This window comes from Odontesthes bonariensis, chromosome 23 (genome assembly GCF_027942865.1).
Source record: "Odontesthes bonariensis isolate fOdoBon6 chromosome 23, fOdoBon6.hap1, whole genome shotgun sequence".
NCBI lineage: Eukaryota > Metazoa > Chordata > Actinopteri > Atheriniformes > Atherinopsidae > Odontesthes > Odontesthes bonariensis.
This window is the reverse complement of record NC_134528.1, coordinates 18,151,307-18,177,574: the sequence shown is the minus strand read 5'-3', so window position 1 is coordinate 18,177,574 and position 26,268 is coordinate 18,151,307. Positions and strand designations below refer to the sequence as shown.

Below are 26,268 nucleotides of genomic sequence, written 5' to 3'. Positions count from 1 at the left end.
CATTGGACACTCCATAAAACAGGTTACGGACAGTCAGTGCAACACTTCTAAGCCCCAAGGGTGTCATTTTTACAAACCCAGCCAAAGTTTTTTTCCAGAGTTGATGGTCGATTACTAAACTGAGTAAAACGATATCAGTTTTATCAGAAGATAATTGCTTTTTATTTCTTTATTGCTGTGCAATTGTCTAATGCATTCTTTCATATTATAGAGGCTGTCAATGACTGTTTTGAGTGGAACCGTACCGCCTTTATGAGTTTAGATTTAAATGAGTTTGTTTTGTTGGACACCTTTATCGCTTCTGATTTAGTAAATTCTCAAGTCTTTGTACTGGTTGGTCTGTCTGCATGTGCAGATTTACTAATAGAAATCCAAGTATGGAAAGAAATTCATTGTCTACTAGGGAGTTTTGTGTGTGTGTGTGTGTGTGTGTGTGTGTGTGTGTGTGCGCACGTGGATGTGATTGTGTGTGCGTGCTGTGCTACACTGTGCTATGAAACGAGCTGAAGAGTTATTAGTTGGCAGGGATAATTGGACTCTATGTAGGTGGCATGACCCAGCTGTCGGCAGCAGGAAGGCCCTGAGCTGAGTGCGACCTCAACCACTGACCTTACAAATGCAATACAGTGACCTCTGACCCTCCCCACATTAAAGCGACAGTGTTGTCTTTCTGCAGTCAGCCAGCAAATTAGAGCAAAGGGGCAAAAGAATCTTGTCCCATTCTGTTTGTTCAGACTGCTGTTGCATCCTGTTGTATTGTCATTAAACTGCTCCGGGAAACATCAGTGGGTCGCTTTTAATTTTTGGCAGCGAGCCATGAGGTACATTTCTGAAATTCCATTCCTAAAAAAAAAAAAAAAAAAAATCTTCCCATTCACTTCCGAGTTCCGATGTCAGTTTCAGACAATAACAAACATGGCGACGGTGGAGGAGCTCATGACAATGCCCCTTAACAGAAGAGGCAGCGCAGTACCGGCAGTGGTCTGTGCGGCCATTAAATACATTGCTGCATGTTCCGCCAATTCTGTTTTTGTCTTCTTGGTGTTTGTTCTTTTTGCTGGTCGCACATGGGCTATGCTGCGCAACACTGTCCCCACAACTGGCAGGGTATATCCTGGACAGGTTGCCTGTCCATCACAGGGCCACACAGAGACAAACAACCATCCACGCTCACACCTAGGGACAATTTAGAGACACCAATTAACCTGACATGCATGGTTTTTTTGGTTTTTTTTGGGGGGGGGTTGTCCACATGCAACAACAACAACAACATGCAAACTCCACACAGAAAGGCCCCTGCCAGGATTCAATGATCTACCATCCTGACTCATTCACTCTCTTATTCTGTCTCGAGGGCACTTTCAATCATTTTCAAAAGAAAATCTAAACATCATAAAGGAACATCTTGCGCAATGCGACTTCTTTTTCATTCCAGGAAAAACACTGAAATCTCATCCTCTTTCATCCAATCATCACAACCAGATTATTTAGTGTTAAGGTATTTTGTGTTGGAAAAATCAACTAACCATGAATATTTCTCAAGGAACAAACTGAGTGTGGCATCAACAAAACTGATCCTGCTGTAAGTCACCGACCCACACAGTGCTTGCACGCGAGAACAACGCACACAAAAACTTGGGGATACACTTACAGAGTGTATGAGCATCGTGAATTGATGTGGCAGTTAGTCAGGAGATCCCACGCCCCCATGACTCTCTCGTCCTCTGTCACCAAGGGGACAGGTAGGCTTCTCTTGGGAGGCATTAGAGGAAAGATATCTGTCAAGATGGAAGCAGTGCTCCCTTGGGCTGCCACTGAGCGACTAGCGTGTCCCCTTCGCCTGCCCCCCATGTATCACAATGCTGCTGTTGAGTGACTGGAAAGCCCTAATGGATGCAGGTATCTGCTGTTACTGTGATCTTCTATAAAAGCCCTTGGTTAAAAAAAAAAAGGAAAAAAAAGATAAAGGAAAAACTGAAGGGAGGGAGAGAGTGTGTGAGGGTTTCATGTAATGTGTATATGTAGGAACTCCTTTGATGGGGAAATGCGTCTGACTTGGTAGCTCGTACTTTTGTGTGAGGAAAATATAATGAGGACGTGTGGAGGTGCATAGTTAGAGTAAAGTGTGGGTACGTGTGCGTGCACGTGTCCAGCATACAGTATATGTGTGTTTTGAGTCATTAGCACGACTTAAAAGGCCTGGAATCCCTGCTGAAATCTGCAATAAACCAAATCAATTCAACACCGCACAAAGACATCAGGGGGTAAAAAAAAAGTTTACCAGCCAATCCATCATCTGGTTGAGTGTTTCTCAAAGTTTTAAGCACGCAGCTCAAAGAGGCAACCTCTTGTTTTTAGACAAGAAGAAATCTATTGCCTTTTAGTGAAAAAAAAGACAAAAAGAAGTGACTCCATAAAATCTCCATAAAATTCTCCATTTTTGTGACCACAAAAGAACTTAAGGTTATAAGATCGTCCCTTAAGTCTCTAAATGAAGTCCTTCAGGTTGCTTGATAGTCATTTAGACTCGGGAGGAAACTGATTCAAACAAAAAGGAATTGTGGTACAACAGAGGGTGTCGCTGGTTTCATTGTTGCACGTTGTCGCTGGGTCCTTGAGAGCATTTATTTGGGTATCTGAAGTCGGTATCAAATAAAAAAAAAACAACAACCCTGGCATCTTGTTTGTGGCTCTCAATATCTGAAAATGTGAAGTTCATTGAGCTGTTCAGATTTCCGGGGTAAAGTCACATTCTACACGAAAAATCAAGCCTCATCTTCTGTATCTCCACGTAGCTTCAACTTCAAATAACGCTGCATTGTACGTCTGAACCTCAAATCAAAATTTACAGTCAACTATTTTGTCAGATCTGAGTTTGGTGTTTGGTCTGAGCTCTCAGGCTACTTACTGTATGCTCTCTCATACTGTAATAACGTGCTCTAATGGTTGTTGAGTACTACAGATCTTAAAAGAGGCAGACACTGAGGAAGAGAGGGGTGAAGTGGAGTCAAGTGTGTCACTCAGTGCCCCTAAAGGGATCCACTTAAATAGAGGTGTAAGTTATTGGATGGAAAAAGAGTTGCAGCGGTGTCTCTCTGTGTTAGTCTGACCAAAGTGTGTCACGGATATTTCAGGCAGACCTCGGTAAATTGTGTCAGCCTAGAATAAAACCGCAAACGTCTCTGCTACACTTCAAATTTCCGATAGCTTGTAAACTATTATTCTAGGTATTTCTATTCTATGTTGATATTTATTATTGTTTAGGTTTTTCCTCAATAATTCATACTGTACGAGTCTTTTGCCTACCGATGTGGAACACACTTATTGTAGGTCGCTTTGGATAAAAGCGTCTGCAAAATGACCGTAATGTAATGTAATGTGATGTAATGAGTATAATTTCCCTATTTAATTTCAGAATCAAATATATCCAGAAGTGATCCACCATGAAGCTCATGAGCCATCAAGCAGAAGACCAGCCAACTGATGTCACTCCTTAATAGACTGATGCATCTCTATTAGGAAATGACTCTTTGAGTTAAAACATCTTGACGTTAAGTATATATCAGATGCTACACTTATCTTCTCTGCAATAAGCTACGCCTTTACCCTCTGGGTAACCACAGAGAAGAGTGCACTGAATGTTGAAAAATGAAGCTAAAGAGATATTCTGTGCTTCACAGATTGATCCTGACCAAGTGTTCCCCTTTGCAACAAGATGTTCGTGAGTACTTGTGCTTTTCTCAGAGTAAATAAACTAACATTGAGAAATGCACTTATATGGGTCTCACATGCTCGCCCGCACAGACCACCCTGAGTCCTCCCACCCATCCTTCATTTCGCATCCTAAATCCTTCTTTCCTCTTCCCCTCATCTTCTGTGTCCTCCTCCCCCATCGATCTGTTCCTTCCTCGCATATCTCTGCTCTCTTGCGCTAAACTCCTCTCCTCTCTGTTATCTGTACTTGTTTACTGCGCTCATCCACCTGCCCCCATGACCTGCATGCTGTCTTCAGACAGAATGATATTGCCTAGCAACTCCGCAGAGGGTTTTCCAGCAAACAGAAAGAAAGCAAACTGTTTATTAAGGAAAAAGATAAATGATCTCACTAAAAATATTTGATTTCAGGACAAAAAAAAGACACATGTATTGAAGGGACAGTACACAGAATTTGAATAATAGATTTTATACATTACTATCCATCAAAGTAACCCTGACAATGTTCGTAGGTGTGTATCAGGATACTGCTGTGAAGGGAAAACTTTCAAGAGAGCCCTACATGGCAGACTTTAGTAAAACTAGACAACCGATTTGCACTAAAATAAACACTTGACCCCCGCAAAGAAGGGGAACCAGCTAAATCTCGATGAACTAATAAATGCCTCAAGAAACATACCAAGTTATCTGCAGACAAAAACTCTCTAAAACACTCGAAAAAACTTTTGACTGGCAATCTATATGCAAATGAGGCACTTATCTGATTGAAAATACACTCGTTTGGATAAATATCTCAAAGAAAAAGTGTTTTGAAATAAAGTATCTCAAATCTCAACACTTGGAAATACCAGCTTTGCCTTTCCCTTTCTTAAGTGAGCCTCAAAGGGGAAAAAAAAAGCCTCTCCATCATGTTCTCTGTTCACAAAGGATCAATGTATCCATACAGGGATGCAAGCGGTTAGGATGGAAAGGGAGGGGAAGGAGAAAGGGAGCAGGAAAAGGAAGAAAGGCAGAAAGAAGGTCGAGCAGAGGTAAAAACAGAAAAGAATGTAGACAAAGAGATGGTGGAATAGAAAAGACACTGGAGGATATAAGGAGTTGACAGATAGCAAATCGAGATACAGCGAATGGCTCGGCCACATTGTTTCAGCCTAATTTCATGGGATCAAACCAGAGCCCAGCCGCAGACACAGACAGGGCTAGAGCAATGTGCTGAGAAATCTCCCCACTAATTGGCCTCATGGAAAAGGCCACCGCCTGCGTGCTGCAACTCACTCCACTTTGCTTTACCTCCCCGACATAACCGTCTATACAGCAGCTAGGCCAGCAGCGAGGCCTGCCACTCAGTCACATCAGTGACAGCTCACTGTGGCCTGCACTTGTGGCCCCAAGTTTGGGGAATGAAGATACGAAAGACTGGTGAACAAGGAGTGAAAACGTGACCGAGACCGACGGTGTGTGCCTGTATATGCAAGAGTTTGTGTGTGTGTGTGTGTGTGTGTGTGTGTGTGTGTGTGTGTGTGTGTGTGTGTGTGTGTGTAATAGAGTGAGGGTAGGGTAGTATTGGAGAGTGAGTGGATTTGTTTCTAAATGCTTTATGCTGAAAGAGTGCAGCAGCTGAAAGAGACCAGACAACTCTATGAAATGGGTTTACATGTCTTTTTTTTACCTTTCTCTACTTCCACCCACACATCTATACATCAGTGGCTGTCATTTCTGTGGCCTCCATCTCTCGTCACATTCAGCCAAACGCACACTCATACACCTACACACAACCTCTATCAGTATTCTTTGTGATGAGGTCATTGTTTGAGTGTCTCTCCCATGGTGACATTGAAGAACAATGCAGCATTGATTAGACTGTGTTTGGGGAGGTTTCATTTGGCTTTATATCCCAAAACATGTAAAGGCTTTTTCACAACTAACATTCCTGCATCGCATCATTCGTTCACTGCACATCACTGGAGCTATGTGGTTCAAATCTCCACGGAGGGAGGCGAAACACTTCACTGTTGGGAAAAGTCTGAGGCTGCATGGCAAGCATAATCATCCTGTACTGAGAGTCTGCTTGGGCCCGATAGTGGCGACAGTCCCGTTCAGGGGTGACTCATTGTTTCCAAGTCCTTTCATATGTGTCAAATTAGGAGGAGACAACAGACACTCCCTCACTCCTTTTTCCCAGCCTCCATTTCTCCCTCAGCCACCGTTCCCTCCCAGCAGTCTTCGCATGTGTCTATCATTTCCTCTTTAATCATCTTCACCTCGCCTTCACCCATGTTTCCCATTTTCTTTACTTTCTATCGACAAATGTATATAATTCTGCTTCTTTTTTTCTCCTTCAGTAAATGAGGAGATGTCATATGTGGCCAGTCATTGTGCTCGTCGATCCCTCTCTCCTTTCTCGTGTCCCGGGTTTCTTATCTGTTGTCCCACGTAATTTGTCTGCATCGCTCACTTAGTGTTCTGTTACTATTTTGGCAGCAAACTGATTTTACCTGGTGTCTGTGCACTTGCACAGAGTAGGGCACAGACATTTGTTATCAGATCATCAAAAGAAACACAGTCTGCAGGACACACATTTCCCTGTCCCATCTCACTTTATCTGGTTTTGTCTGTGTCAAGATACCAGCACAGTGTTTAAAACCTTGTTACTGGATCCACAGCTATTCCTGCTAACGTGTGATAACATCCGAGGTCTTTGCTCCCCCTGTCAACCTGACTCCAATTAAAATACAGGTAGAAAATAATACCTGTGGCTTCTTTTTCCGCTACATTTGAGCGAGGGGTGGAGAGTCGAGGCGGACAGCGGGGATTGGGAAAAGTCCTGCCTGAGCTTGAAACAACCAATAACGTGGAACTCCTCAACAAGTATGCCTCAGTGTGTTCGAGTGTGTGAGTGTGTAATGATGTGTGTGTCTCTGGTGACAGGCACTCTTAGTGACTTGCTCCGTGTATGTGCGTCTTATGAGAGAGTATTGGAGATGGGAGGAGGTGGAGGAGGAGGAGGAGGAGGAGGAGGGGTAAGCACTTCTAAATACGCATCTTAATGGCTGCTCTGTTCCCACCATTCACACCAAGTGATGGAGAGAGTGAGGGCCGTAGAGGCAGGGGATGAGAAGGAGAAGTGGTGCTGCATGTTTTCAAGTACGCGGCCAAGACAGGGACTCAGACAGAAAAGACAGAATGGTGTAAGCAAACGTCAACAGGAGACAAGCTATGTGAGGAGCTGCCATACCTGACTCCTTCAACCGTGGCCCCATTCCATAGTGACACACACACATACACATACACAGGCCTCAGCAGCAGCAGTTGGTGTTGAGAAGCAGAGTGGAGAACTAGCCTCCTCAGGCAGTAGCTGTTTGTCGCTAAATGAAGGCCGGCATTCTTTGGTTTCCCAGGGAGCTGGGTGCCTGCCAGTCCCCCGGCCACTGAGTGCCATTTTATTAAGAACAAAATGGAGCCCCTATGAAAGGAGCCCAGCTCTGAGCCTGCACAGGTCTCCCTGAGCTGAGCCTCGGCATAAACAAACACCACCTTAAAGAGACAGGCTTGCAGAAAATAAGAGACGGCAGGGCCCCTCAAGAGCCGTCTACAGAGATACAAACAACCCCGGGAGAGGTGAAGGCCATTATTGATGATCAGGATTCACCCCAGAGATAAGATGGTGGGTGAACAGAAGAGTGCTGCCATTTCAAGCGTCTTTCCTTGTCGAAAAAACTGTGTCTTTAGGCAACACAGGAGTAAACACGTCATCATAGCAACTTTGACAGTGACATGACGGGTGGTTGTTTATGTATTCCTGCTCTCCTGGGACTTCCTCACGCAACACTCTGCAGACTTTACCTCACAAAACGAAAAGCCATCAGCTGGCAGAAGTTCTGTGGGCGGGAACAGTTCTGTGGCGATGACGTGAAACAAGAGGCATTTGAAAATAATCGGGATTAGTTCTTATTTACTCTTCTGTAAAAAAAAAAAACCTGCAGTGTTCGTTTGTATGAAGGCCTGTCAAGCCAAAGGCGTCTAGTCTTTTTTTTTTGTTACAATCCCTCCACCTCTCCTCCTCCTATTCTACCTCATGTCTTGTGATACACACCATATTTCGGAAGTGGAGGATTTGAACTGCGGCAAGTCATTTAAGATTTGTATACAAATACAAACGTATTATAAGTGTTTCCTCCCACTGTCCAAAAACATGCATGTTAGGTTAATTGGCGTCTCTAAAATTATCCCTTGGAGTGAGTGTGAGCGTGTGTGTGGTTGTGTGTCTCATTTTACTCTGTGTGGCCCTGTGATGGACTGGTGACCCCCCCTCTCGCCCGATGACCGCTGGCTCCAGTCCCCCCGCGACCTGACCGACGGATTAAGCGGGTATAGAAAATGGATGGATGGATGGTAGTATAAGTGTGATACCAATGTCCAATTCACTGTGTAACCAGGAGGGGTCAGTAACACAGTGTTTGTTGAGGCTCCCTGTCAATGTGAATGTGTGTGTAAGAGAGCCTGAGAGAGATTTTGTGGATGTGAGACAGAGTGAGAGAAAGAGAGAACTTCTCTGGTTTGTGGATACAAGCACACGAGAGACTGTGGTTTTTTTTTCAACATTATGTGTGCATGGATATAGTGTATGCCTGTGTTTAAGTGCCTGTGTGTCTGCATACTGTATGAGTGAGTCTGATGCCCTGTCAACCTGCAGGATGAACCCTGCTCTTAAGACATATGATGGTAGAATTAACAGCACTGATACACGAGCAGGAACAGACGACCACACGCTAGTGAAAGAAAAAGTCCCATTTAAATCCAATGAAAAAATCTTTACCCACAGCAGGGGTGGTGCATTCCGTCTCAGTTTGTTTGGTGCGTTACATTGTCCGCAGATATTGTATTTTTCAATGGCAAACAAAAATTGATCGTTGGAGTTACAGCACATAGCAACTCATAGTTCAAGGAAATTATTCAACAATGTGATCTCTTCAAATCTTCCTACAAACAAAGCTAAAGTAAAGCTTACAAAGTAAAGCAAAAATCTAAAATATATATTAATATCTATAGATAGATAGATAGATCTCAATCTTTACAATCTGTTACAGTGAGATAAGCTAAAGCCTTGGATATTGACAGGAAGGTTTTCTGTAATTTACCTAGCATGTGATCGTAGATCCCACATTAGTGTGGCATTATGTTGGCTTTGATTGGTTTAGTTGAGGATCCTTATCATGGCAATGGAACACTGCTGCTACTTCTTCTGCCAATGCATACTTTCAGAGGCTGCGAAAATAAAAGAGAGGGTTTCCCTGCAGCCCCCAAAAATCACTAAATCCTCCCTGCTAACAACCATTCAGGTAGTGATCTTTTGCAATTGCAAATGAATGCAACCACCTGTAGAGTTTCTGTATTGGCTGAGCTAAAGAAAGATGGGTGCGGCAAATCAAAGACATGAAACAATTTTTGAATCTTCCCGTGCAGTTAAGTCCTGAAGCACAAAAAAAGCGAACTGCAAAAAACGCTGTAGAAAGGTGTCACATGAAAGGATGTAGCCTCACAGCTCTCTGCAGATATACTGTCGTTCAGCTCACACAGACTTTCTGACACAGAGATCCTTACTCGTTTGGGTCTTTAGGTCTACGGTCTGAACCAGCAGACTGGTGGAACTCTTCAGTTCCTTGAAAAGAACAGCTGTATGGTTCCACCAGAACAAAAGGTGCTGGGTACTGTTGATCCGACTAAAAGAGCGCTGCCCCTGACCTCTTTTACAGGCACAAAACTTATACAAAACAAAATCCTAGCTGAGGCCTCTCTGTGTGGAGTTTGCATGTTCCTCCCATGCATGTCTGGGTTCTCTTCGGGTACTTTGGCTTCTTCTTGTCAAAAAACACGCACGTTAAGTCAACTGGTGATTCCTAATTGACCCTAGGAGTGAGTGTGAGGGTGTATGGTTGTTTATCTCTGTGTTGGCCCTGTGATGGACTGCCAACCCCTCTGGGGTGTACCCCACCTTTTGCCCACGTTTGGCAGCAGAATTAGATTAAGCGGGTATAAAAAAAAATGGACAGATGGTCAGGGATGTGTACTTTTTCAAAATATTTACAAAGCTATTTAAAACCATTGTAGTTTGAGACAGATACGTTTTCCATACATTCTAATGCTACAAATGACTGACAGTCCACACACGCATCATAATTTCCAAGCAAACACGTGTTCCCAAGGAACTGCATATCAGTGCTCCGCTTCTCATTCTCAATCACAGACACACGATAAAAACACACACATAGTATGATGGGAGCCGAGCCAACATCTGTCTTTGATATCATTTAACTAACCGCTTATTGTGGGAGCCCACCAGCACCACGGATGGCGTCTAGCGCTGTGTGTGTGTTAATCTATGAGCGAGCTTCGGCGTCCATTCAGACACTTTGGCAAGCCGCCGTTCTGTTGTTACATCGTTCAAGGGTTGAGCGGTATGCGCGTGTGTGTGGGTGCGTGCGTGGCTGCGTTTGCTCAGTATGTGTGTCTGCATTTCTGAGAATGTGACTGCATACCACTGCGCAATGTGTGTTTCCACAGACATGTGAGAACAGTGTGAGTGTGTGCGGTGGCTATCCCCCCTCCACAGTGAAAGCCGCAGCCTCAAACCACATCAGAGAGTGTGTGGGAGACAGAATGACAAGGCCAGGAACCAGCCAACGTCTGCCTGCAGCCACACACACACACACACACACACACACACACACACACACACACACAATCATGCTTAGACATTTATCACACTAGGCCATCTTCTTATTGACGCACAATGTCCCTTACGCTCCGTCTGTCGCTCTTCCCCCTTAAATCGAGCATTTAAATCCAACCATCATTCCACCACGAGATCTATCCAGCGGTCACCGGCTAGGCCCGGGTCACGTTATGCGGCAGAGGAAGGTGTTTGTGTTTGCATACCTTACCAGAGACAGATATTGATGAAACAGATAGAAAACTGGCTTTCGACTGTGGATTCTTTTGAGAATTTTGACATGGTGCAACTATTATTCACTGGTGCGTGAGATAAGTCAAATTAGCACCACTCAAGAGATAAATCACCTAAGAAAAGCTCTAAAAACAGACACATGCACATGAACACTGCAGGCGAAGGTATACATATACCTGTATCTACCATATGCACGTAGCTCCCAGACCAAATATAATCTCATTCCTATTCATGTAGACTCTGACAAACACACTTCATCAGAGGAGAGATGAGTATGATTTGTGATTGTCCTCTTATAATCGCATGCATGTTGCTATATTGCCAGCCAAAGGCCACTCATGCAATTTCTCACGCTGACACAAGCACACACACACAGACAAAGACACGGCGTAAGTGTAGGTCATCCATGGGTGAGTGAAAGCTAGAAGCAGTGTTTTTCTTTGCGGTGGACACACATCAATTTCAAGGAAATTGCTCGCCCCATTATTGGAAAGTGTTACCGGAATGTCAATTAAGGGGGAAGTTTTTAACCTCGCACCACACAAATAAACAGTGCACCCCGCTCCCCCTTATTAAAGGCGATGTCAGCGCAGACAGAAAGTCTGGACGGCGTAGACGGGAGGAAAGGAGGGATGAAGGGAGCTAGGGAGGCCAGGATGGAGGAAGGGAGGCCCGGGGAAAGGGTGAAGAGGATACAGGAGACCTGGAGCTCACATAGAAATGCTTTGGACCCACTTTTCGGCCCTGAGAACCACTCAAAACCTCAGCTCTGGTCCTGGATCAGGCCCACTTAAGGTCAATCTTAATAATCAGTGATTAGTGGGGAAGAGGAGGTCACACAAGTAGAGTTGGAAGGATTGAAGGATCAAATGGATGTGAAGTAGAGAGTTGTATTGTGGTAAAAATGATGAGTGCAGGACACAGGTGAAACGAATTATGTAAAGGGGAGATGGAGAGGAGCAGTGAAGCAGGTAAGGGGTACTTTATTCTGTGCAGGATTACATTGAAAATACGATGGGTGCAGAGCAAACGGACATTGGGGTGGAAGAAGAAGGATGTAGACAAAATGTTAGCATATATGTATTGACAAATATGTGCCCTTTAGAAACAACGTCAAACGAGAAAGAAAAACAGCAAGACAGATACACAAGGATATGCAGATACTGAAGGATAGAAAAAACAAAGAACATGAATGTCGACAGGGATATTAGAAAACTTCTGTGATAACAGAACTCTGTGAGGACTGTTACAGGCCTCACCATTCTCTAATATCTAAAATTTGACCAGTTCAATGTTCAACTGTATAACACCTTGGACTGGGGCCAGGAGAACATTTCATTGATAACCAACATGCTGGAAAGTTTATATACAGCCCGAACCCAGTAGGAAGTGATTTGTTCCTTTGTTTTGCTTCAACAGCCCAAGGAAAATCTACCAAATCTATCCTAAAGGTTGTGAACTGAGCACTTACTGATAGAGAAATTCTCAAAGAGTAGCAACGTATCAAGCAGCAAAGCAAAGACCCGGATTGCTTCAAACAGGTATCCTCTACTGACGCGTTACCAAAAAGAGCCTCCAAAACTGGGTGGAGTGTGCTCAGATGGCTCCAGGGGGTCTACGTCTGCAAGCTCATAGGCATGTGAAATGCCTTCACACAGCCAGTGTGTGGGCCTCTGTTTGGAAAAGGGCTTGCCAAGAGCCCCATCACCATAACAGACGAACAGCTGCTCACAGGCAGCGTGTTCCATATAGGTTGCTAGATTACACACTGGACATAAACGACGAAATTTCTCCTCTCGCTCTGGATGGAAAAAGAAGACGCCATGAGTGCAGCGCAACACATATCCTGTCAAAAATTTAAAAAAATTTAAAAATTGGGCAGAAGCTAGCATGATCTCTTGACTTATGCTTCACCAGCCAGTAAGTGCAACTGCAAACTCCTGTTCAGAGCTCTTGAAAATATTTCAATGCCAAGCTGAATTAGGGGGAAACACAAAATATTGCACAGGGCAAGAACGTTTCCATTTGATGTCATAGTGCGCCAGTAAACACATGCTGTCGTGGGCTCTAATGGTGTAAGTATTGGAAGGGTTGGAATGAGCCTGTACAGAACATACAGTATGTGATGCTTATAATTTGATGAAAGGATTTGAAGCGGTTTTGGGAAACTGCTGAGAATATTAAGGGAAAAATCTCCAACTTCTGCCCACTCACACCCACTATAAAGCGTTTACAGAGTGCACAGTGAAATTCTGGGAAGTGGTGAGGCAGAGGAGAGTGGCTAATTCCTTCGATCCGTGTCATTATCACCTGACAAAAGCCAGAGGCTCAGAATGACTCCGTAACTACTGTACAGGAGATGCCCTGTGGTCATGGAAAACGAAATGCTGCTGGAGGATGAGGATCAAAGACTCCTGTACATCCTGTAACTGCACGTGCCTGTGTCTGCTGAGAATGCCGGACATGTCTGTAAAGATGGTGAAACCAAGGAAAACAGCACAAGAAAAATGCTAAGTTGTGTTCAGTGTGTAATTGTTCTGTCCCAGATATGTCCTGTGGTTAAGAAGTGCGATTTATTGTCTAGAAATAGCTAATGTGGACAAATGTGTGTGTGTTGAGGTATTGTTGTGCTATTGATTCTGCAGTAATGCTCTGCAACAGCTTGCATGTCAATAAAAATCAACCCAAAGAGGGAGAAAAGACTGATCAAGAGCTAGAAAGAGAAAGAAGATCAGCAGGAGAAGAGCGATTCCGAATCTACATAGTTAATGAACACCGTTTCACTGGTTACCACCAGCAACCAAAGTGGCTGCAGAAAACACTCCCATGCCATTCTCGGCCTGTTTTTGGGTGAGTATGTGTGCATGCACGTGTGTCAAAGAAGAGGTCCGAGCAAGCACATGGAAATGAGCGGCATTTTTTCTTCCTCTGTGCTTATGTAAAATAAGCAGAATGTGGCTCTTATCTTTTGCCAAACTCCCATCCAAGTTTTTCAGAAACACAGACGGAAAGAACACGGGAGGGAGAAACGCTCTGCAAAAATAACATACTGGAAAGGGCAAGTGGCACGGCTGAAAATAGTGAGGAATGATGTGCCTGGCAGTGAGCCGTGTGTATGGATAAGTGAGTGTGTGTACAAAAAAATAAAATAATAATCACTCAAACCAAACTTACCATCACTGAGCCTTTCCAAGCTGCACCATTAGGCTTTTCTGAACCTGCGTTGGAGCCTGAACTCTTTCAGTGCTGTCTTTGATGTCTTAAATTAACTGTAGCCAATGATGCAGTTAATGAAAAATTACGTGTTGAAATCAGTTTACATCAAGAGACACTCGACAAAATCCCATTTTACCGCGGTTGCAGTTGTTTGTTTATACACATTAATCACTGTTGCAGCATTATTCATCCGTCTTGCATCTATATTACAGGGGCGAGTGACAGAAAAGATGGAGGCCGCCGTACACATGAGCAGTCATTTCAACTCTGTATGGGTTTTAGCTTAGCTAAGCCACCAGTTCACAGGCCTGATTGTCAAACCAATGTTTAACTCAGGAATGCTGAACAAACAAAAACCCCATTGTTTTACATTTACAAAGCAGCTGAGAGCCTAACTTGTCTCTTGTGTAAAAGTCTCAAAAGATAATGAAAACTAGTAAGTTATCCAAGGTCAAATGCTGGTTCCGATGGCAGTTAATTCAGTTTAATTCAAAGTACTTTTTTTTGTCTGCAGTTATGACTGTCCGCTGTGATGTCTCTGTGTTAGTCATCCCAGGATGAATGAGTCACTGGAGAGAAACCTCAAGCACCACCCAGGTACCAATTCAGTCACAAACAAGAAACACAGCACTGAGATGAGAAGGGGGATCAGAAGGAGGGACTTCTATTGTGTGGCATGATGCTGCCACCGTGTGGTCAGTAGAAGAATGAAACAAGACAGCAGAAGCACATGTAACCATGACCCGAACTGTACGCTGGACTCCTGTTGGTATGCGAGCTTTGTCCTCTTGGAGCTGTGTGGGCATCTACATCTCTACGTAACTGGACTTTTTAAAATTAAAACTTCTTATTTCATGTACACTATGATGGTTAAATAACATAATTGCTAAGATAATTGCTTTCAACTAACATTAAAGCTTGTTGATACAAGCAAGATTGGAGGAGATGACGGTTAATAACATCAAACAAAAAGCATCTCGGGACGGAATTTTCCCGCAGGTGATCAGGTAGAAAGATGCAGGTGCAGGTGAAGATCTCTTCTGTGGACCTTGTTCTTTTACCCTGATCATTTTAGCACATTATTTTTGACCTCCCTTGCAGTCCTCAAAGTGAATTTATATTGGCAATTTGGGATTAAGAACAAATTAATCATAAAAGTTCATCATTTAAAAAAAATCCAGAGTGCATCAGAGTTCATCTCTTGAACTTCCCAGGCTGCTGAATCTAGATTTTTTTTTAACTAGAACTACAGCCAGCATTCCACAGTGTTATAAATGTGATACCAATGACTGCTAACTAGGAGCTACATGCCTGATTTTGAAATAAATAGCTGTTGAAGCTAAGCGGATGTGCAACAGAAATGTCTATCAGTAGTGGTTGTGTGGTTACTATACAAAAAGAAAGCAAAAAGCTTTTTTTTTTTTAAACTGAAGTTGCGATCAAGCAGCTTCTAAGACAAGTCCAGAAGAAGATACACATATTGTTCCATTTCCGTGCATTTTTTTTGGGTGAATGGCAATGTGACCCCCTGATAGATGCAACATGGGTCAAAAATAGAACAAATGAGAATGGGGGTAAAAAAAAAAAGAAGAAGGGGAGATGTAAACAGGCAGTAAGAAAGACATTGAAGGAAGAAAAACAACTTGGAGAAGTTCCCATCGTCAGTCCTTCCCCTGATTCCATGTGGGCCAAAACATCAGACTAATTACCCCAGTAATTACAGCGCTAATGCTGCAAAGGCCTTGAGGCTGCACTCTTCTGTCCTATTTCGATTGAGGCCACTGGAAGTTAGTCAGTAGAGGGAATAGTGGAGCTCTCTCAAACTAATGCCGTTCAACATCTGTCGTCCCCGGTCTATCAGACAATGAGTCCAACTGTGTAATTGTGATGTATACTGTACTAAAAAAAAAGACGACATTGTCATCACAATGCTCAACTAGGCCTCCCGGTGTGAGACCTTTACTAAGTAATATGCTGAGATGGCACCGTGAATAACCACTTCACCGTAGAATTAACGATAACAGGCTGTCCACTTGTGGTCCTCAACTAATATTTCCTGTGTTTTGTTCAAAAAGGATTCCAGAAACAATGGTAACGGAAATTCACATGACTCATTCATGGCAGTATAATCTGAAGTACTGGATCTCTTTCATCATCATTATTACTAAAAAGTACCTGTGGTCCTTCAGTGCACTTGCTTTAAAGTAACGTTTCTTCAAAAGAACCACGATTCAACTGATATATGAATAAGGAGAACTAGTGGGGCCTTATTTTTCAGGTCTAATTGTCACGATAATCTAACAAGCAAGTCTATTGAACATACTGTACATGTGTTCCGTTACTTTATTTACGAAATAGAGTTCACTGCTGGTGAGACGCAGTCTTTACATGGGCACAGGGAAACAAATGAGAAACAGGAGGAAAACATAGAAAAGGCGTTTGAGCTCACAGACTCCCAGTGGACCAAAACATCCAAAAAAAAAAAAAATAAGCACACTTTTCAAGTTTGTTCACCTCTCAGCCACTTTGAACTCACCACAGCGGTCAGCATGGCACCGACTCTACTGATGCTCCCATATAACACTGCACACATCTGCTTCCCATTGACAAGATCGTTAACACTGACTATATGTTATCTACCCAGCATCTTAATAGTGGGAAAGCAATAGAAATGGGTGGGTGGCAAAGAGAATCAGAGACGATTTTGTAAGAGGCTGGAGGACCATAATAGTACAATATTAACTGGAAACCCATTCTGTGAACGACCTGAAAATGGGATTCTTATGTTTTATGTCAGTAAGGACTATATTTGTGCGACTTTCTGCTCTTTATATTGATCTAAATAGAATTTAACTGTTTCTGAATCATTCATACTTGATCATATTAGTTAAGTTCATTTCAGGCTGGTCAAGTAACTTCATTTTTGCACTGAGGCAGAAAAGACAGCCTATCCTCGCTGCTTGAATTGTTGCATTTTAGGCAGAACCGTCGTCACGTGTGAACAGCTTCGGCGTGCGTGAGCCTTTATGAACCATCTGAGGACACATCAGATGGTGATTTAGCAAAGAAAACAAGTGGAAAGCCCCATGATTTATTGGAAAACAACACATTGCGTCCAAAAAGAGATTTTGTCTGTAAGCACAAAACCGGTTGAAACAAACAGCTTAACTGCTGTCGGACTAAATATCTTAAGCACAGAGGCGTTTCAAGCTGTTGAGATGCTTTTCTTTCTCTTTCGTCTTTCTAACCCCTAAGAGAGTTGGGATCACTCGTCATATAGACTCTGTAATTTTGGATTTAAGAGTATTTGAGGGTATTTTCTGTACAGATGGTCGGGGTGGATAGATGCGATTTGTTCAATGAATCCCTGCAGTCCCCATTTCAGGTGAATGTTTTCTGTTAGAGACACAAACGGGCTTATTTACAAGCAGATCAGGTGGCGAGAGCGGCGCCAGAGCTGACAGTTTTGAATCACATCCAAGCTCTTCATTTTAGTCTGGCTGCTGTCTTTTCACAATCTGTTATCTATGTTAGACGTAAGCTGTTGTCTGGTTAGTTTTTCGCGTTCAGTTTGTGTTTATGAATGATTATGCGTGAGCATGTCCCTTGAATTTTTCCTTACAGCATAAATGATTCCAAACACAGACAGAGCTTAACCACAGGGAGCAGTGACATGTTTCTTAAACCAACCCAGACAACCCAGAGCCTTTTTGGCCAAAGCAACATGCTGAATATAATTTGACTTATAGAACAATCTAGACACCACTGGGTTTCTTGCCGGCACTGTAAAAGAAGTTTTGTATGTGTGTGAGCATATATCTCTCTAAACGACTTGTTTTGCAATGTGTCCTGGGGCGTATCCTGCGGCTTTTCCAGGAATCAGGAAATTGTGACAAATAATTATTTGCATTTTGTTGTTCTGTGAGTAAATTGACTCCCCTTGTTTCATCTAATCGAGAAACTTTGTGAGTCATCAGAGGATGTGTCAGAGTGAGGCACCGCAAATGAGCGAGGACAACGCATTATGTAGTTACAGCCATCCAATCAGCAGAAATGACACGGTCTGTACTTCGATTATGTGGTTACTCAGCCTTTTCGGCTTGCTGCTGTGAAGCTTTGAGTGCATTTGCCCATCCCAGCACATTTATGCATAAATAAAACATGCACAGACGCAGAAATATGCATATTTACATTCCACTTGCAGAATGTTAAGACATTCAATTATGTTTGGCGAAAACACTAAGAGCTGAATGAATTTCTGTTGTTCTGTTGTTCTCAACACCCAAGAAAAGGCTCTCGGAGATTTACGACCAGGATTATATTCCGGGGATACATTTTATGCTCTTTGAATAAAGAAAGGGAGAGAATAAAAAAAAAATCCCTTCTGGAATCAGTCATCATTAAGATGCTTCAAGGTGAATGATGACGATGTCAAGATGTTGACCAAATACTCTTGGGCTCTCTCTGATGTATAAGATGCAACCGGATTTAAAGCAAGTGGCGCAATCATGCAACAAATCATGCCGCTCTTCAGAAAGCAATATTTACAATGTCAAAGCATGAAATAGTGCAGATGCACTTCATATTGCACACGTGTGTATTTGTTCACATAGATTCCAGTCCAACAAAGATTCTCGTCCGTGTACGGGAGGAAGTACAAACTGACGGGTGAAGTCCAAGCTGCAGTTTTTTTATTCGTGAGCATGACACAAATTGCTTCACACTGTTGAGTGTTAACACTGCCAACGTAAAGGCACGCAGATTGTATCAACATGATAGGATGAAAGGCCGGTTTTCAAAACAAGCTGCTTCTGATTTTAGTACAATACAACGGATTATTGCTCCCTTAAACTGTAAAACTAAACAACTTAAATGTGCCCAGAGCTGCTGAAGGCGACAGATGACACGGAGCACATGCAGGGAAAACATTGGAATGGAGATGATACTGTTACAGTAGATAATTAAGTTCTTGGCAGCAGCACAAACACACGTTCACTCTCTCCTCTGTTACTCTCACGCTGTCCCTCTCTGCCTGTACTGAACTTAACTACAAACAGAATCACCTGCGCTCTTTATCACGCAGTCCACAGTGTCTTCATAAAGATTAAAACCTCTAATCTCACAGCCACATAATTACAAAAGATGTGTCCAGACACAAGGAGCAGGCACTAAATCTCACGAATGATAAGACATTTGCATTCCCTTCCCCCTCCCTAATGGGTGTAAGACAGAGCCAGAATTTTCAGGGTCACCAAGGTAATTCTCTTTTAACCTGGCTGGATCACCATGACAACTTGGAGTGGAGGTGAAGTACGGACATCTGGATTTAAATCAGCTGTAACAGCGCCACCTTTTTTTCTTTTTTTTTATCCTGATGACACACTCTACGAGCAACATAGATTTTCAGCTGAAGGAACACCTTATTAATGGAAATCTGTTGAACCATAGATCAGTAACGACACCTAACGAAGCTGCGCAGTTATGGCGTGTTGCCACAGGAACCTGCATGCATTCAGTAGGTTATCTGTCCGTATGCTTGCTCCTGATTTGTTGCCAAGTCAATGATACAGTGCTGGTGCCGCAAATTAGGAAATTGAATAATCGATCAGTAAACATCACGGAGAAAAAAGCAATCAGTAAAATTGATTTGGCCATAAACTAAAGTGATTTCCATGTAATCTTCATTATGGGACGATGTCAGATTTAAATTAGTATTGTATTTAAATCTATCAAGTCTTAAGTTTAGGATCGATAAAGTGCTGCTGCTGCATTGAACATTTAGTAAATAAACTTTGAAATTGTCAGGACAAGCTTTATAGCCTTATTTGCAACAGCTGTGTTGCTTTTATGCTGTAATATTTCCTTTTATCATATTCAAAGTCCATCGTGACCTGGTTCTCCGTTTTGTGTTCCATTTTGCCCTAAAAATCTTTTAAAGAAGGTGCTTAGGGACCTCACCCAAATTGAAAGCGCTTTCTTTGTTCCATGCTTCATCTCTTTTTGTATGCAACACTTTAAACCGTGCTGCAGATATACGTACGGTAAAACAACACTGAATATGATGTCTCACCTCTCGACTTAGCTCTCTACTTGGCAGAGGATCTAACTTTCTAAACCTCCTCTGTTTGCATCTTTCTAGAAAGCGCTGCTCTGCAGAACAAGCAAAAAACTCACTGCGCTCAATGTATTCTTCTTCCATCCAAAACGAAAGTACCAACACAGCTAGTTGTCTTATTTTTTGCCATCTTTTTTCGTACAAACGAAAAGAAAAGGGAACGACTAACTGACGGAGACCCACAGACGACAGGCAGCATGAATGAATTATTCAGACGTGAAAAATATCCCCACTGTGCACAAGAATACATTCCTTTGACCGTCTCTTGTGTTTTAAAAAAGAGACACTTTCCTATGGGCAGACTAAAGGAAATAATAGGGTGTTGCCTTATATAACCTGTCTCTCTGATGATCCGTTAAACATGCTTTTATTTCTGTCAGTTTTCCACCTGGACGCCAGAAGTGCAGTCCCCATGGAGCTGCACAAAAAAAGCCATTTGAATAAAAGCGTCCGCCTAACACATTATACCGCGTGAGACCGTACGCCATTGAATTAGATGCTGTATTTGTGATATTAAAGCGGAAATGATGCATTAACGAGGTGTCTTTGAAAGTGCTTCTAATGCTGCGTGCTATTACAAGACAAAAAAAAAAATGGATGAGCTCTCACCCTGAAACACGCGCGGCAGGTCACCAGCTCCAGCGCTGTTCCCATTTCAAATCAAGAGGCGAAACAGTGAAGCCCTCTCCTTACTTTTCCCGTCAGCGACGGATCTGGAGGTCTCACTTTTGTCTCGGATCACACCCACAACGTACCCTAACTCCAGGCAGTGAGGTTAAGCTGTCGGCCTGTGCTCAAGCCCGTGAAATAAGCTCTTGTACCCTTGACATATGAATTCTGTTTGAGATTTAGCCATCAGAGTAATATCTTCTTTCCATCATCATTTTACGCAGCATCCATCCAAGTCCAGCAGTACGCTACAGAAAAAGGCGCACCGGACTGCTCCCCCCCACTCTCTCTGCTGGTGTACTGTTGCACCTCTGACATTGGAGAATCAATTACAAAGTTGGGGCTGGTAATGAGGTCTCCAGTTACCTGATCCAATGAACAAGGGACAATATATGGGTGTTCAATGTTTAATGCCCATTCATCAAGCTCGCCGCCTAATGTCTTGCACCGTTGCAGCCGGAAGATCCAAAGCAACATACACATACACTCGCAGAGAAAACTGAATTGGCAACTGAGACAATTACGCTTCCTCAATTAGATGAAATGAAAGAGGTCAAGGCCCAGTGGCTTCATAAGCTGGCAACTAGACAGCAGATGTCCTATGTTACGATACTCTGCCATTGTCAATGTTCACTCATTTTAATGTAATGAGCTCCTCTCTCTCTCTCTCTCTCTCTCTCTCTCATATGTAGACATATACACAAATGTTTTATTTATATGATGATGTCAAAGGGTCATAGTTTGATAACCACAGAGGTGCAGGCAGGGCAGATACAGTTCTTTGTAAATGAAATAACGATAAGCAGAAAAGAGAGCGTGCGTCAGACTTGAAGTGTCTTAATGATGCGAAACTCTCAGTCAATGAGAAAGAATGAAAGAAAGCGGATGAAAACAACAGTAGGCCTGCAGTGTTTGGACTGAGTTATGATAAAGAATTTAGCCAGGCATACTGTTGTTGAGCGGAAAGAAAAAAGAGATTTTCTTTAAGACCCAAAAACTCGAAGCAGAAGAACAAACTTACAAACTTTCTCTTCAGCTTTCCCTTATTGCCACGGGTCGGCTTGCCCTCGACCGCAGTCCCTGAGCTGTAGTCTGAGCCCATGTCCAGGTGGTCATCCGCTGACATGCTCTTCCGGAGGTAAGCAGCCCGCGCCCGGAAGTGGGAGAAGGGCGACTGGGAGCGGGGACGGGCCACTGTGCTCTGCTCGGTCTCATCGTCACCCTCCATGTCATCCTCCAAACGCCACAGCTCTCCTAGAAGAAGAAAGGAACAACGCAGACGAGAAAGAAACATGAGGGGAGAAAAAAAAAAAAAAGGAAAAACACCAAGTTAGATATATGAGAGCGTAACAGATTGGACAAAGCAATTATAGGGAACTGTCCTTCAGTGATTGCTTCCATAAAACGTGTCTACATATAATTTAGTTTCTGTTTAAACTGCACCACTTTACAACCACCACATTATTCTTAGCCTGCCTCCTTACCAACTTGATTAAGATTACAGATGCTGGACAGGAATTATGGCTCATGTAAAACAAAGGGGAAGGACCGGATTTGGAGCAACAGCCGCATTTTTCTCTCTGGCTCTGACACAATGACTGAGCTTTCACAGTCACACGGTAGAGATGGATGTGTGCTGTCAGAACGTAGCTCAGCCGCAGCAATCACAGTCGACTTCCTCTCTATTTGACGTTCGTCAAATTTCTTGTCAGTGTTCAACACCTGACTAACTGCGCTCATATAATCGCACAGCTGACAGGAACTCATATACTGTATGCTGGACCGGCTACATCAGCTCTGTCCATCAACTTAAAACGAGCAACTACAAAAAAAAAGGAATGAAAAACCTTTGGGCAGATATTACACAATTAAATACTAAGGTAAGGTCATGAATAGTTTAAATCCATGTAATTATCGCAGGGCTTGAGTAATTGGTGGATGGAAAATGATCATTTCATGCATTAACCATGCCGTTCATAAATGAAAATGTGTGCAAATGTCCCTGCAATAAAATCAATTGCATTAAATTAAGCTCGGAGGAATGTAAGTGTAAATGTGCCTTAAATCTTAAACCCCGTTTTAAACAAAAAAAATATTTCACGTGTCCCCAGAATACGGCGAGAATATATTTCAAATGTTAGCACGGATCAATCAGAATACTTATACAGTAATAAATCTGGTTTCACGCTGTTCCAGGCAAGTGGTTTCAACTGTCGTGTTTCCATGGAAAAATTAGATGCATATCTTTAAGTCTTAATTGGAAAAGGTTAATGGTAAATGCATCGTCTAAAATATTTTTTCAATACTTGCCTGACGTGGCTTTTGCAATTTTTTTGAGGAGTTCTCCATTTACTCTTTCATTTTTCTTTTTCTTTGAGGTTTTTGAGCTATCAGTACACCTTCTCCTCTGTTCATGTCAGCCCTGCTTAGCCTCACATAAACTGATAACGTTAAGTTTTTTCGCACCGAACATGGCGTGGTACTTAAGAATCAAAAAAAGAATCTAGGCCCGATTTACATTTCCCTTATTGGTACATCTCAAAAGCTCACTTCAAATTCACTTGGCAGTTTGATGGAGACACGTCTAGTGTCTGTAGATTTGAATATGAATAAGCTGCCGCTGCAGTCGAAAAAAAGACAATCTGTTATGGTTTTGCATCCAAATATAGCTGCAATCACAGCAAACCAATTGTGTTAGGTAGAAGTGTTTGGTGACCTTGTCATTTCGCATTGCAGTCGTGAAATGAGGATTTCAGAGGCGCACAACGCTACTGGCTGCTGGTAAACATGTGTTGGTTGACATTGGTTTAATTCTTGTTCTGTTGTCCAATAACAAAAAAAAAACTAAATTGTGTGAATGAATGCAACTTCATTGTGATTTTGGCTCGAAGTATGTATCAGTTGCACTGGCACTTTGAGGCACTTGCTTGTTGCCTTCACATCTCAGTCCCCGAGGCCAAATCAAATCGATCTTTGCAGAGAGAGAAGAACGGAAGCAAATAGATGGCAAACAGAAAACACTTTCTAAAGGATTTGCAAGTCTCTGAGCAGGACTTCCAAACATTTCATAGGTTTACTTGTCTGGTTTCTGAAATCGTTATATATTTTTTTTAACTTTACTTCCAGTTGCCTGGTTGTAATGTTCGTTATTAAGTGATTTTAGGCAATGCCTCCAGGTGAGGAGAGGTTTTGTGTAAGCTGACGAAAGACCCTCAATGCCTGAAATATATTAGCATTAGATTCACTGTATGAGCAGCTATTAGATCACATTTGGCTCCCAAAGCTGAGCGGAGCACTGCAAAAAAAAAAAAAAAAAAAATTGAGAGTTACTCCCAGCATGAACTTGGAGACATACTTTGCCGCCAATACAAGATGCGGCTTAAGTCTGCGAAATGAAGTGCGGATAGCTTATTAAACCAAGACAAAAAAAAAAAGTTGTCTTCCGATAACCGGAGGGATAAAGAGAGGCAGGCAGAGTGAAGCAGCATCATGGTAGATGACAGTAGTTGCTTGGCAACAAGGAGCCACGTGAGACTGAATTCTCTAATTTGATATTTCCATCAGAGCAGCACCAGGGCAGGGGGAAACAGCGCAGACACAGACAGTAAAGATGTAAAGGGGCGTAAAATGGAAGCACTTGGTCTACATCAACCAAGCACAGATGATGCTGTTCAGCCCAGGATCATTAGACGTGGTGACAGGAACGATTTATTAGATTAGAGAATTGAAGGCTCGGGCTGATGCCCCTCTAACAAAGTGGGTTTATTGACGAAGTAACATTGTCATCATTCAAACGAGGCATAATGACAGAGAATGGTGTAAAGACTGAGCCAGAGGGAAGGGGAGAGAAAGTCTCTGGCAGTGAGTGTTTTTATGATTTCCCGTCTTTTTTCTCACTTTTATTACTTAACGTTAATCACTGAATGATGTTTCGGTGTTAATCAGTGAAGAGGCCAAACGAAGTGTCCTAAACAAAGAGCGTATTCGCTGTAATATTTCTAACATATAGAAAAGATGGGGAAAAAAAACATGCCCAGTCAGCTTAATTGACTAGTACAGTGCCATTTTTTCCTTTTTTGTTCCCTTACAACCTGGAATGAAATGGAGACTTTGGGAGTCTTTATCATTCAAACAACAACCTTGGAGAGGCAAAATATTTGTAATTGTGAAGCAAACGAGAAATCCTTTTTGAAAAAAGAAAGAGAAAAACAGGAATCTGGAGCTTGCACAACCATTGACCCCCCCAAAGTCAAAGTCTGTATTTGCAGAGCTTCCGGCTGATCGCGCAGCAGAGCGCCACAGCTCCTCGCGTGACCTTGCATCTGCTCTGTGCTGAGAGTTCATTCTGCTAGCTCAACCCCCTACTCTAAAGCTTAACTGGTGCCAGACCATATTTTGTCCAGCAGACCCGGGGCTAGAGGCTTCTGTGGTGAGCACACCCCACAAATGGGCGCAAGGCCTCTCATCGGCTCCTCGCTCGGCCTTGCTTTTGTCATGTTCTCCACCAAGCCTGTGCTTAACTTCTCTTCAGCTTGCTAGCTTCTCATTTAATCTGTTCTTCACAGCCCATTCAGATTAGCTGTACAGCCTCACCCTACATATATGGTCAGGATTGGGAGGCACTTTGGTCTTCCAAATACTTACACAGCACGATCAAGATGTCTAACCTCACCTATCTGAGATCTCTGTGCTGCTCAGCCACAGCATTGATGGAGGATTTTGCTCATGATATTGTCTTCCAGGCTGTCATCCTTTGAGAATATATGGAGTAAAGGGACAGAAAAAAGGCGTGTGCTCTTCGTGTGCTCTTCATGCACTATTTCATTGTACTTGCCAGTAGGATTTCCGATCCGTATTCAGTTCCTTCAGCAACTCCAAAAGGCTGCAGCTCAAACTTACTTTCAATGATAAATTCAACGAGACCACAAATATTAGTGCGATACCAGTGCAAAACATTTTCTTTACGCTTGAATATGAACTTTGACTGTGTTGTTTTTTAGTTATAACCTCCCGTATCCCTCGGTCAATCCACTGGGACTGTGGTTCACCTCCAGAAGAAAACTTTTTCTCATTCTGATAAGGTTTTCCTCTCTAATGTCATTTTTCTCTCGGCGGAGTTTCAGGATGTGTAACCGAAGACATGTAAAGCTCTGACTCCTCAACTTTCATGTGATTGTCTGGGCACGAGGAAGGATTATTTCACAAATGACCCACTTTGGAAACTTTTCAGAGCTGCTGGTAGTGAAATCAACTGATTTGTTACTACCCACTGAGAAATTATGAATGCATTATGAGATCCTGCATGTAGGTCAGTTATGAAATTGTGTAAATATAAGTTTCATCTAGTCGTAGATTTATTCTGTTGTCAGTTCAATGTTTAAGATATCTTTTGGAGACTATCTGGGCCTCTTCAAATCTAGGCTAAAAACCTACTTATTTAGGATTGCTTTTAATACCCAGTAGTATGATGACACTCTTATCTTATTCAATTTTGTTGTATTTTATTGCTTTCACTGTTCTTGTATTGTTTGTATTTGTTTTTACTTATTCTTCTCTACCTGCTATAAAGCACTTTGGTACATCGTAATGA

The 26,268-nt window shown here is 42.6% G+C and overlaps 1 protein-coding gene across 2 annotated transcripts in view; it reads right to left on the bottom strand.

The window, feature by feature from the left end:
- The window catches only part of ankfn1b (ankyrin repeat and fibronectin type III domain containing 1b), a 144,449-nt gene that overhangs the window by 81,928 nt on the left and 36,253 nt on the right, over window positions 1-26,268 (bottom strand). For both annotated transcript variants that reach the window (XM_075458176.1, XM_075458175.1), the window contains one exon: window positions 21,700-21,932. In XM_075458176.1, coding sequence (XP_075314291.1) covers window positions 21,700-21,932 — 233 coding nt within the window. The remainder of the gene's footprint in view (window positions 1-21,699; window positions 21,933-26,268) is intronic.